Source organism: Agrilus planipennis, unplaced genomic scaffold (genome assembly GCF_000699045.2).
Source record: "Agrilus planipennis isolate EAB-ADULT unplaced genomic scaffold, Apla_2.0 scaffold32, whole genome shotgun sequence".
NCBI lineage: Eukaryota > Metazoa > Arthropoda > Insecta > Coleoptera > Buprestidae > Agrilus > Agrilus planipennis.
Window position 1 is genome coordinate 1,638,024 of NW_020439506.1, and position 10,502 is coordinate 1,648,525.

A 10,502-nucleotide genomic window follows, 5' to 3' on the forward strand; every position below is an offset into this window, starting at 1 on the left:
ATATATATGTATTTAGATGTATTCTTTCTCCTGTTATTTTTTTACATATTGACACTAAATTAATATAAAATATTATATTAAGCAATAAAGGACTGCCATTCGTTGTAAATTGTATATTATTACAGCTAATTAATTTAAAAAAGGAAAAAAGTTGTCCCAGAAAGTAAAATAAATAATAATTAAAATAAAAGGTGTACCGGCGTTGCTATAAAAAGTACATGATATAATAATAAAAGGCTACTTACAAAGTAATTATTTTTTACATTTTAAAACGTAGGTAATACTGCTAAAATATTATTTTTATAGACAAAATATTCACACAAAAGCAGGGTATTATCTTTTATTATGTCATATTTACAAATTTTCGTTGTCATTCGTTTCGTCTTCGAAATCTGCATCTCCATCATCATCATAAGTGGCGTCTTCGGTTAAATCAAAATCATCTATCAGTTCGTCGTCATTCAAAGGGCATTTCAGGCAACTGTAAAAATTAAATATTTTAATAGAAAGTTAAATAACTTGTAGGTTGTATAATGAGTTATTTTATAATTAATACAATTATTTGTGGTGCATTCACTGTGAAACATATTTTATAACGAATTGTATTAGGAGTACAAAAACGCGTTGGGAATAATTTCCCAAACTTTATTGAAAATTGATGACTATATCGTTTTGGTTATAGGCTACTATCAAAAAGAAAAAAATTCTTCGAGATGGGAAAGCTGAAATAATAGAAAGGGTAAAATAATTCGAAGTGGTCTGTATTCTGTCGAAACTGCCAGACGCGGATCGCGATTTCGATCTTTTTGGATCTCATCAGCGCGTCGCAGGCAGATCCGACAACACAGTTAAACGCACTGTTAAGACAGCAAATAAAAGTTGGTCTGTGTTCTGTCGGATCTGCCTGCGACGCGCTGAGGAGATCCAAAAAGATCGAAATCGCGATCCGTGTCTGGCAGTTTCGACAAAATACAGACCACTTCGAATTATTTTATTCGATTAAGCTAACGTGCCTATCGCGTTGAGGTTGGCTACGCCGGGATTCGTTTTCAGCAAGTAGATATCCACACAAGTGGACCTTGTTGGAGCATACGTAATCCTAAAATGTAGCATCGTACTACAGATGGCGTTTACTGCGCCATTTGTAGTATTTTCTAAAATAGAAAGGGTGTTTGCGAGTAGTGTTTTAATGGGATATTTTCGGATTCGATGGCTACTTTTTTTTCTAGGAGGCATCAAAGTTGACAAAGACTCGATTTCTACTCGTTCCGGCTTACTGATTTAATTTCAATATTTCGCACTAAAAAACGTACATTTTTTCGATTTTTAATCACAACTTTTCCATTTCAAGTGTTTGTAGGAAAGTTCTTTCATATTCGTATCATGTTAGAAGCTATAGGAATCGATATCTCAATCATCAAGATCGATCAAGAATTAGTCAATTAACCAAATCAGTATTACTGAACTTATTGAATCGAAACCCTCCTCCCGCTCTATTCATTTGTGCAATAACCTCAGATGGCCACCTTGAAGAACAAATTTGCATTAATTAGAGAAGACCACCAAGATTAGTCTGTAAAGAGGAAATGAGTGAGAAAGTGCGCGTTTGACGGATAAAAGCTGTAAGCACACGAATGTACAATAAAATCGAAGATACCCCAACAGTTAGTGAATATGCTCACGTTTCATCAGTAATATGGTATCAACGATAACAACGAACAGCAGTAATGAAGATCCGAATGCACTGCAAATACTGCAAGTGGAAAATATGAAGTTACTTTAAAGCCATCAGTGGTTTTAACATTGTAACTTCTCAGAAAGGAATATTAAATTTAATTTGTTTGGGCACTTACTCAGCTTTTTAGTTATATGAAGTTTGTATTGGACCTACTACATCCTACATCCCTAATAAAACCCCACAATGGGAGAGGAAACGTTGGTATTGATTTTATGTTAATATAGTCCATTCACCACAAGGTATTATTTTATCTACATACAGGCTCCGTCCTGCAGGAATCTGAATAGTCTCTCTGAATATATTACTAAATGGTTTTTGTACCCCAATACAATTTTGAAACTCACAGTATATTTTTAACTTAATTTCGTGGCTACTAGGGGTATTAGAGGATTTCGTCATGCGCCATCTTTAAGATTAATATTAACTTTACATTTTGGAGAATGTCTAGTATTATCTATATAACTTCCTTCAGTAAAAATATTACCTGCTCTTTTTGTATCCATAATCTATGCAGGTGTCTCCGACGCATTCGCAGCATCCATCATGAAACCATCTGTAACTTGATGCACCCATCGATTGGCAACTCTTTTTGCATTTCATCCAGCTCATACATTGAGCCATAAAAGCTACAGTACAATTAATGACTGTAGTACCATTTGATTTTATTGGAGCCACTTCTTGCTCTGCGCTTTCTATAAATAATATCTATTAGTATAAAACACTAGGCTGCGTAAAACTTCAAAAAAAATTGTTAGGTATTGCATACTAAACCCCAAACTTTCACATAAGAACGTTTAAAAACCTAATACGTGTTTCGGTGACCAAGAGTCTGAGTGTCTAAGTGTGGATGACATTTTAGATTTTAAACATTTTAATTAGTTGAATTAGTACACTAACATATAACTCTGTTTAATTTTCTTGTATGTAAATAAAAGAAATGTCGACGTTTTCTAATTAAGTTGGAAATGTAGCGATCGATCACAGTCAGGGCGGAAACACAAGTACAGTCTATTTCAATTTGTTAGAATTGTAACCTTGAAGAAATCTGCGCGAAGATAGAAAGAATACACACTAGGCGTGAGCAAGACAGAAATAGTTGGAACAAGCTTGAACGAGCAGAACTCTCGATGGGCGGTCTTAGGAGATCGGCTAGAATTTCTTAAAACAAAAATGCATATAAATTAACAATACAAAACAAAGCAAAAGTTTTATAGGTGTGTAGAACGTTAAGTTAATTCACTTGATATTATTTTTGGCTAAATATGCTTTTGAATAAGGCATATTCTTAAATTTTAACGAGGCAATTTAAATAATTTTTCAAATGGTACTGTACACTTTTGTCTAGTTCGCGCTCGATGATCGGTGAAAAAATGAGCTCCGCAGACAAACATGATTGAATTTGGGATTATGCTACGGCGCATCCTAATAAACGGAAGGGGCATATATCTAACTTCTTGAAACGAACAGTAATACTTTTGAAAAAATGCGCGCGCTCTGATTACTTACGCATGTGAAGTTTTATTTCTTTTTTCTGGATAAAATAAAAAGTATCCGACTGGATGGGAAAAGTCATGGTTGTCCATCGGGCTTGAGGGTCAGGTTCGTCTGTTAAAACCTGGAAAAGCCCTGATATTTTCTCCAACTCTCCTACATACGAATGCGTGCTCAAATTACTTTCTTCGGTATCGTTGGGTTTTGGACACATGTCTGTAATAAAATAATAAGCAGTCAAACTTTAATCTGACGATAAATCGTAAAAAAATACTTGCCAACACATGAACAACATTCGCTGTATAAATAACTGAGACACGCGGAACATTCTTTACAACAGGTACAATTTTTTAAGTCACATTTACAAGATTGGGTCAAAAGACATTTGCTAACGACGCTCCCACAAACAGCCTCATTACAGCTCTCCGCTTGATGAAGTACCACTACAAGAGCAGTCACTAATGTAGTGAAAACTGCTATGCACTGAAGCATACTGGTCCTAAAACAACATAAATTTATGTTTCTATTTAAAATTATTATTGATTTTCTTCGTCTCTTGGTGATAATTTTTGAATTTGGCTTTTCCTTGAATTATAGAATATTTGAAACATTTTACAATTTTTAATTTTAATGTATAGTCATTTCATAAAAAGCAACAGGCAGGGATACAACGTAGAGAAGTAAATATTAGGAAGGGAGTCAGGCAGGGATGCACACTGTCGCCGCTACTTTTTAATCTATACACGAAGACGCCATCAACATCATTAAAGACAGTACAACTGTAGGGATAGATGTGCAAGGGCAAAAGATTAATATGCTTAGATTTGCAGATGATATAGCAGTATTAGCATCTAGCAAGGAGGACCTAGAGATAGCTTTAAATAAAATGGAAGCGGTACTGACAGATCAGTACTGTATGAAAATAAATAAAAGTAAAACAAAAATACTGGTATGCAAGGGAAGAAAAAGTAGGGAAAGAGCGAATATAAAAATAGGAGACGAAAAATTAGAAGAAGTGGCTGATTTTAGATACCTAGGAAGTCAGATAAGTCAGGATGGAAGGAGTAGTAGGGATATAAAGCAGAGGATAGCGCAGGGTCGTGTCGCCTTTAATAAAAAGAAGTCATTTCTATGCTCGCGAACCGTTAATTTAGAAATTCGAAAAAGGTTGTTAAAGGTATATGTTTGGAGCACGGCATTAGAAGCGTTCGAAATGTGGTGTTATAGGCGGATGATGAGGATATCGTGGGTAGAAAAGGTTAGAAATGAAAAGGTATTGAAAAGAATAGGAGAACAGAGGACTCTATGGAAGTCAATAAAAAATAGGCGAGATAGGTTGGTAGGACACCTTCTCAGGCATGAAGGTCTAGTCAGAGACATATTAGAGGCAGAAACAGGAGTTAGGAGGGGTAGAGGTAAACCTAGATTAGATTACTGTTCGCAAATAGTTAAGGATGTGGGCTGTTCTAGTTTTAGGGAAATGCGAAGTTTAGCTCAGAATAGGAAAGAGTGGAGGTACGTGTCCAACCAGTCTTAGGACTGACGACCTTATGATGATAATAGTCAGTTCGCATCCTTAGGGCACTATAAAGAGTAAAAAGGGTTGTACTCCTAAAGACTTAATAATTGTAAGGCGAAGTATACAGTAAAAAAATTAAAAATTCTGAAACGTTTTAAGTGTCATTTCTCATTAACCAATGTAAATTGAGTAATGATCGAATAGTTTAAAGAATTACTGGTTATATTATAAAATTAAACAAGAATAATAAACTACTAATATATGTATACGTAAAAACAAAACGCGTATTAAATCTGTTTATTTCTTTAATGAATTATTACTGTAATCATTTTGAAATCGCAGTAAAGTAAAGGAAAATTTTACATCAATTATATACGTTCGTGAATAATTCATTAAGTTGGTGCAAAAAATTTTAGAAAAACATCTTGTTACCTTATGCAGTGTGTTCAATTAAAATAAATATGGTTTTTATGATTTCATAAATGGGGAAATAAAGAGGAACCTTTGTGGAGAGATTTCGTTCTCACTTTCTCTGTTTTATGATCAATTATTATTAATACCATCGTAAATATAACAGTTTTATATTCTCTAATGCAAAAGGGGTGGGATGTCAAAATCCGAAGGTGGGATCCATGTGCAGTATCATATGAATTTTTTTTCCTGGCATTAATAATACTACAAAAATTTAAAATAATTCTTGTAGATAGAAAATTTGGTAATTGTGAATACTATATGCTTACAACCCTTCGATTCCCTTAACCATGAAATATAAATTGTATAAGTTCTTTGTCAGTAATTTTTCAAAATTACTAGGCATGGATCACAATTTCCATCTTATCATATGTCATAAGCACCGGCTAAATCGAAACGGCAAGCAAGTTAATCTGATATCATCTATATAGTTATGCCAATATATTACGTCTGCCCATGACGTACTGATGAGATCTAATAAGATGAAAGTCAGCGCCCACGTCTGTTAGTTTCAATAAATGACTGACAAGACTGATATAGTTCTCACTAATTTGATTTAAGTACGTGCTAATCAGGTAGGTATTAAGATGTGTCATCGATTCAGTCAGATAAGCAGATTTCTCAGTAAGGCCTTTGTCTAACATGAAATATTTCAGTTAGCAGCAGATATCAATAGATGGCAATACACTGTCATAACTAAAATGTCATTTTGCTGAATCTTTTGTATAAAAATATAAGATTTAAAATAGTTTCTACATAAAAAGAACTTTGTTTGGTATGTATGTGGGGTATCGTTATTAAGACTACTTTCTTTCGAAAATTTTAGTGATATGTTTCTAAGAATATAATTTCAATTAAATAAGTTATGATGATATGTCTTGTAAATAAAACAGCAAAGAAATAAGGGGTTAGTTTTCAGATTTGAAGAAAAAATAAATAAAAACTGTTAATTTTGTTTCCATCTCCAAAAATTTTAGACCAATACATAAATATTATAGGTACTTTTCGTTTTAATGCGACGGATTAGGGAAATTTTAGGTTCTGGAAGTCATTATCACCAGCAACGTGCTTAATAAATTACAAACATGATTTATCTGAAGAATTTTTTTCTTTTACGGTCCCTAATTAAAAATCCACGCTTAATAAGTCACAGTTTCTGACATAATAACGATAATTTATTTTCCTTTTGCTTGGAATCAAGTCTAGTGAATCACAAAATCGTTTTAAGCGCATAAATTATCGATCATATAGGATCGATAATATTGATTTCATGCACACTGGCAAATAAACAAATTATTTTAGAATTATTGTTATTATGTGCATGCGAAATAATATGCGCAGATTCAATTCAATGAATGGGTATGCAGTATGTGATGTGAATTCACTACTTACTTACTAACTAAACTGAAACAACTAACAAACAAGAACAAACGAGCGTTTGCTCTGGCTGGAGGCAAATTCAATTATGCGACAGACAAGGCTATGCCGTAACTTGCATTTTTATACATGTGTATCTTCGTGTTTGTGTGAAGTCTAAGTAAAATGAGAAATTTTATTAAAAACGAACACTCACCAGGTATAACTGCAAAAATCTACTTGGAACACATTAAAACAACCTGCTCACCGACAACAACATTGATTATTCTCTCTAATTCACTCGTGTGTATTAGTTTAAGCACTTCAAATTAAATTGTTGCTTGAGCTGGTTGTTAGGTCTCTTACGAGGAGAGAAACTTGTTTTGTTATTGCCTCGTTCTCCCCTCTCTTGTTTGATTTCCATTCGCGGTAATTTCAATCGCACAATTTGAAGCCATCACAACTGATAAATAATAATTAATCTGTTACAAAATAATATTTCGGAATGTATTTAAAATTTAATGAAAAACGGCGTATATTAGGCGCTGGCGGAAATAAAAATAAAATTATGATATACTTTAACAGAAATAATTTGAAAAAAAGTCAAAGCCACCCAAGATGTTCTGATTAGAGCGGTATCTTTAGTGGACCTTCTTTTGAATGCTTGAAGCAGGTAAAATATTTTCGGAATGATTAACATTTCACCAGGTAGAACCTTGTTTAATGTATACATGGTGTTCGGTAAATAGTGGATGAACATCCAAAGGCATATGGGAAACTTCAAAACCGTTCCAAAAAATGAATTTTATGTTTAGTAACGAGTTTCACGCCTTTTGGGTGATCTGAAGTTTTTTAAATTGACATCTCTAACTAATTTTCTTTTTTTATAGGTACCTTCCACTGTGTGTATTTTTTCATTAAAAAATACTGCAACATACTATTCGCATATCTAATATATGTTTTTTATTTAGACTATCAGTACATTTTTGGTACATCCAAATTATCGTCGGTTAATATTATTGTACATTTAGTTACTGTAGCGATCATTTAAATAGAGGAAACAGTAATAATCGGGATCAGATTTAAGAATCATTAAAGACAGTACAACTGTAGAGATAGATATACAAAGGCAAAAGATTAGTATGCTTAGATTTGCAGATGATATAGCAGTATTAGCATATAGAAAGGAGGAGTTAGAGATAGCTTTAAATAAAATGGAAGCGGTATTGACAAAACAGTATTGTATGAAAATAAATTAAAGTAAAACAAAAATACTGGTATGCAAGAGAAGAAAATATAGGAAAGAGCTAATATAATGATAGGAAATGAAAAATTAGTAGCTGTTTTTAGGTATCTAGTAAGTCAGATAGGTCAGGACGGAAGCAGAGGATAGCGTAGGGTTGAGTTGCCTTCAATAAAAAGAAATCATTTCTATTCTCGCGAACAATTAATTTAGAAATTCGAGGAAGATTGTTAAAGGTGTATATTTGAAGCGCGGCGAGGTATGGGTGCGAAACATGGACGGTGGGCGCTGCGGAAAAGAAAAGAAAAGTTTAGAAGCGTTCGAAATGAGTTGTTGCAGGTGAATGTTGTGGATTCCGTGGATAGAGAAGGTTAGAAATGAAGAGATATTAGAAAGAATAGGATAATAGAGGACTCTTTGGAAGTCAACAAGAAATAGGCGAGATAGGTTGGTAGGACACGTTCTTAGGAATGACAGTTTAGTCAGAGACATATTAGAGGCAGAAATGGGAGTTAGGAGGGGTGGAGGTAGACCTAGGTTAGATTACTGTTTGCAAATAGTCGAAGATGTGAGTTATTCTAGTTTTACGGAAATGCGAAGTTCAGCTCAGGATAGGAAGGAGTGGAAGTGCGTGTCCAACCAGTCTTAGGACTTGCGACCTTATGATGATATGTTCTTTTATGTAATGCATCATGAAAGTACTTGCTAAGTATAAAATATCTATTGGGGAACTTTTTCGTCTTTGTCAGTTAATACTTACTTAAAATAGTTCTTAAAGATTTAACCAGGTCCATCATTGAAGAGGAGAGACATGATGGCCTAATGATGATAAAAAACGAAAAAGCTCTTTGTGATGCTACTGACCTAAACAACATGATTAATTTGTGGGCGAAACTTAAATACAAGCAAATTTGACTAACGTAATAATATTAACCTATGTATTAAAAATGCCTTTCGGGTTCGATTCCCGGAGAGGGTATGACAGCAGCAGCAAAAAATTTTTCTTATCAATCTGAGGTTATTTGTAGTGAAATGAAATTAAGTTGATTTAATGTTGATGTTAATAATGATAATTATTTTTTATTTAAAAATGCATAAAATAACATATCTCGCCTATTGCTTACTGACTTCCATAGAGCCGCTGTTCTCCTATTCCTTCTAAAACCTCTTCATTCTAATCTTCTCTATCCACGGTATCCTCATCATTCTCCTGTAACATCACATTTCAAACTCTTTTAACTTTTTCTTTTCTGCCGCGTCCACGTCCACGTTTCGCACCCGTACAGAGCCACGTTCCAGGCATACGCCTTTAACAATCTTTTTCAAATTTCTGAACTAATCCTTCACCAGCATAAAAGTGACTTCTTTTTATTGAAGAGAACTTGACCCTACATCTTCTGTCTTATATCTTTACTGCTTCTTCCATCCTGAGTTGTCTGACTTCCTAGATACCGAAAATCAGCCACTTCTACTTTTTCGTCTCCCATCTTTATATTCCCTCTTTCCCTACTTCTTCTATTGTATATCAGTATTTTTGTTTTACTTTTATTTATTTTCATACAATACTCCAACTCCCGTGTGTGAATAAAAAAAGATAAACTTTAACCGGAAGTAACAAAACGAAATACAGCCCGACCAAAATTTCTGCTACTATTTTTCCCGGAATATGAAGTATTTAAAGCAAATTATGCCATCAAAACCAAGCGGCTAGGCCGGTAATGCTTTCTATCCCCCCCTCTGCTCCCTTTCTCGATATGGGTTCAGAAAATGATGTACCAGGCGATAGAAAGTAAGTAAGAAAGAAACTATAAGCCGAAAGCCACTTAAATTGGTTTAATTCTTGAAGCTTGAACAACTACATCGAAAAAAACAATTTCATTCGAATATCTAAACACTGCAAATATTGAATAAAAGAAATTGTTCAATATTAGAAGGCTTTGCTGTATGATGAAAATAAATGAAATGCAAATTAAGTAACAATGACCGGCGCCTTCACCTTTTTTATGAAAATGATTAATGATCAATTGAGTTTCAATATCAAATACAAAACATTACTTTAGATTTTCACATTATTTAAATACCTGATTTAATAAAACAGAAAAAGTTTCATTAAATTATTTTTTTAACGTTAACTTTGTTTATAATTAGAAATGTTTTCATTTGTTAAATGTTAATTACCGAATAGAGGGAACTGTAATAACTTCTTCAGAATTATCTGTTCTGAATGTTTTTCACTATTTAGAAATGTTCAAATGAAGAGGTAAAGTAAGTAATTAAATCAAAATATTTTTTAATTAAATGCGCAATTTATTTACATACAATATTTGTATTTATATGTATTTACATACATAAGGAGATGCTCATTATGTTCTGATAAATAATAAATATTATTCTAATATCGAGTGAACACGTACGTAAAAATAAGAGTCAATACAAATTGTCCTTAATTCATAGCCTAGGTCGTGTAAGTTGTGCAGTCCCTTTAAAATTAATTAATAATTACCTAAATACCTATATATATATATAAGTAAGTAACTATAATATATGCACGTACAAATAATAAAAGCACTCAAGTCTCAAGATTCGTATCATTACAATAAAATTATTTACAAAATATACCTATTTTGATAATCTTTTTTTATTTTGGTATGTATATAATTATTAATATAATTACTATAGTAATA

The 10,502-nt window shown here is 33.0% G+C and overlaps 1 protein-coding gene across 2 annotated transcripts; it reads right to left on the minus strand.

Annotated features, from left to right (window-relative positions):
* Window positions 1-326: 326 nt before the first annotated feature.
* LOC108733684 (protein twisted gastrulation) lies at window positions 327-6,950 on the minus strand. 2 transcript variants are annotated; one of them, XM_018464959.2, is made up of 5 exons: window positions 6,793-6,950; window positions 3,508-3,728; window positions 3,245-3,445; window positions 2,223-2,430; window positions 327-481 (listed from the first exon to the last, which is right to left on the minus strand). In XM_018464959.2, the coding sequence occupies exons 2-5, from the start codon at window positions 3,719-3,721 to the stop codon at window positions 355-357; spliced, it is 750 nt and encodes a 249-aa protein (XP_018320461.1). In that variant the 5' UTR covers window positions 3,722-3,728; window positions 6,793-6,950; the 3' UTR covers window positions 327-354. The 2 variants fall into 2 exon arrangements, with proteins under 2 accessions (XP_018320461.1, XP_018320462.1); XM_018464960.2 differs by lacking the exon at window positions 6,793-6,950 and adding an exon at window positions 6,612-6,690.
* Window positions 6,951-10,502: the final 3,552 nt, after the last annotated feature.

Excerpts from the sequence above, each read along its gene's own strand:
- LOC108733684 (XM_018464959.2), bottom strand. The coding sequence starts at position 3,721 with ATGCTTCAGTGCATAGCAGTTTTCACTACATTAGTGACTGCTCTTGTA. Across the intron at positions 3,446-3,507 it reads CGAATGTTGTTCATGTGTTG|ACATGTGTCCAAAACCCAAC; the intron begins GCAAGTATTTTT and ends ATTTTATTACAG. Across the intron at positions 2,431-3,244 it reads AGAAATAAAACTTCACATGC|AAAGCGCAGAGCAAGAAGTG; the intron begins GTAAGTAATCAG and ends TATTATTTATAG.